This window comes from Austrofundulus limnaeus, unplaced genomic scaffold (genome assembly GCF_001266775.1).
Source record: "Austrofundulus limnaeus strain Quisiro unplaced genomic scaffold, Austrofundulus_limnaeus-1.0 Scaffold26, whole genome shotgun sequence".
Lineage (NCBI taxonomy): Eukaryota > Metazoa > Chordata > Actinopteri > Cyprinodontiformes > Rivulidae > Austrofundulus > Austrofundulus limnaeus.
The window spans coordinates 2,116,732-2,119,587 of NW_013952428.1; the positions used below are offsets into that span (position 1 = coordinate 2,116,732).

Here is a 2,856-nt window from a genome sequence, read left to right on the forward strand (position 1 = left end):
CTTAACAATAGCCTCTACCTCAAGAGGTAGAGGAGCCAAATGGCTGGCTCACTGCTGCCAACTAGCGGTCAGAGGCGGAACTACAACATAAAAATGAACGGCTGGCAGGAAAGTTGACATTTTAAACCTTAATAAAACAATCCATACAGGGCTTTAGAATATCGATACAGTATCGGGAAATGAAATATCGTGATATTTCAGTGTATCGATATTTTCTTACACCCCTAACATTGATCTAAATCAGGTATGAGCATCTCAGGCAGTTAGGATCCATGCTATTAGTAAAATATACTCTTTGCATGCAAAGTATGAATGCATAATCCATGAAAAAATTAGCAGTATGATGATGGTACAATCACGTTTTCAATATCTTGTGTAGCCTTATAATTGTTGAAATGATATCCATTACAAATAACAATGTTAAAGATTAATCCTTTAACTGTTTATTTAAAAAACTTGGTGAACAGCGAGAACAAAGGAACTGAAAAACTCTGTAATAAGGATCCTATGACACAAAATTGTTGGGAATGTACAAGTATGCACTGAAAATAAATCTTGTGAGCATACTGCAATGTAGTAAGTACAAAAAAAAACGTGAAAGATGTTAAGTCTTTAAAAGGAGCCCTCAAACACACTGAAAAGTAGTTAAAGTAGCTCTGATGCCACAAAAAATTGGCCCAAACTTGTCACAAACTTCTTATTTTCTTAAATTGTGTGAAATTCATGGTTATTTGATCAGGTCTAAAAATAGTCTGATGCTTCAACTAATGAAACTGCCATCAAATTATGAGGCTTTCTGTAACAACTACCAAAAAGAGGCAGCAACTGCTACAACCAGCTCATTTAGTCCACAATTTATTTATATACGTGTTAAGTTCTTCTTTGGCTTTTAGCTTCTCCCTTATCAGGAGTTGCCACAGAGGTTTATCTGTCTCCAAGTCCAATTTCCACCGACATGCTGCTGGTTAACAGCACCGTAGGCGGGCTTTGTTACCCCCAGCCTTGACCAATCCAATCGGGCTACAATCTGGTAAAGCAGTCATCATTATGGTAAAACAGTTGCACCTCTGCATAGTAATCTTTGAAGCTGGATTTAACTTAACATGGGTGTTTAATCAAAACCCCAAAATATGCATTGCTTCTTTTTGGAATGTGCATGACAAATTACCATCTTGAAACAAAACAATAACAACTTCAGTAAATTTGCAAACATATTGATACTGCTCCATAGAGCTCTACTCTCCAGAAGAAATTACTGGTAATAGGAAACGCCTGATATAACTAAAACTGTACATCTTACTTCCAAAATCTGACAAAAAACATCTGCATCACAAATATCTTTAGAAGTTAATATTTGCTGGGTGATACAACAAATCATTACAGGCTCATGTTGTACTTTGACTTTGTACACTATTAGTACATAACCTGGCATGTCTAGTTTTAAATTAATCTCTGTCTAGTCTTCTAGCATTAGCTATATAAAGTCACCAGACATTTGAGTTTTTATACCTGACCAAATCCATCTTAGTTTAAATCTGTAAAGATAGTGTTAATTGTATTTCTAGGAAAGGAAAAAATAAATAAGAATCAGTCAATTTAACAGACTAGATTAAAAAAAATCTGAAAAACAATACTTGTTTGACACAAGCCAGACAGACAAAATAAACACTATTGAATGCAAACATCAGAAGAAAAAAATGCATTGAAAAGGGTTTTTTTCCAATTAGGAGTTAAAAATCCTTCTTAGCTTTAAAATGTCTATCTACGTCACAAAAAAGTAAGTAAGTAAGTAAGTAAGTAAGTAAGTAAACAAACAAACATGCATTATACATAATAAAGGTGCTTCAATTTTCTTGGTCTTATCTCTTAACAGAAGACACAAACGTAAATGACTGACCCTCCCTTACAGTCTGCTCCAACACACAGATAACACAATCTATTGTATGAGTTCACATAACTCCCACAGTTGTAGCCAGTTAATTTCAATTACAAATAAAAGAAAGTTCTTACCATCTTTGGTAATTTAATAATATACCTGTTGCCTGAATAAAAGTAGCATCATTTCAACAGAGTGCAGATTAAGTTAAGAATTAGCAGTTGTAAAATGTTAAAATTTAAATACTGAATGTTTTCTTATCAACACTTTAATAACATGTGATGTAAATTAATCGTCCTGTTTTATCGCTTCTCTTTCTTGATGATGACACAGAGCAGTGACTGTTGCATCATAACACGCTCACAGCTGCAGCAGCTATTTAACTCACTGACATCTAGCTGATGCTAGCCCACCAGCTAGCTAGCAGGTGCAAACATTACAAAAATAAAAGCCGAAATGACCACAAAGTACAGCTAGCTGTGTATTGGTGCGACCAGTCTAGCAGCCGCAAATGTTACCGAAGCTAAATCGCCAACTTCAACCTCTTGACTACAAGTTTAGTACGTACGGACCCAAGCAGCAGAAAGCTAGCTAATGGTAGTTCACCTGTGCAGAAATGTGATACAGCCATACAACCGAAAGCACAGTGGAGGGAAAGAAATGACACAAAAATTGAACCAGTTACTACAATTACCCTTGTGAGTTGCTTGAGAGTGAATGACAGCATGTTTTTAGTTGTTAGTCCCAAGGAAAACGCACCGACAAGCAGAGTTAACACACTGCTCTGATAGACTCGACAGGCGGCTTGAATTTGGAAGATCCTCACGGCTTCCGTCGCCCTGCCGAAAGGGTCGATGGGAATTGTAGGCGGGTGGAAATATCATCCAAAACTCTGAAACCCATTGCTACAAAACAACATTAGTCATACTTTATAATTTGGTTTTATAATTTGTAAGACTGTGTTGTAATTAGGTGTTACG

At 36.1% G+C, this 2,856-nt stretch overlaps 1 protein-coding gene across 1 annotated transcript in view; it reads right to left on the reverse strand.

The window, feature by feature from the left end:
- Positions 1-2,678, reverse strand: part of shmt2 (serine hydroxymethyltransferase 2 (mitochondrial)) — a gene marked incomplete at its 5' end in the record, with an annotated part of 22,769 nt that extends 20,091 nt beyond the window's left edge. The window contains 1 exon segment of the mRNA XM_014004775.1: positions 2,571-2,678. Within this exon segment, the coding sequence (XP_013860229.1) occupies positions 2,571-2,678 (108 nt within the window).
- Between the last annotated feature and the right edge of the window lie 178 nt (positions 2,679-2,856).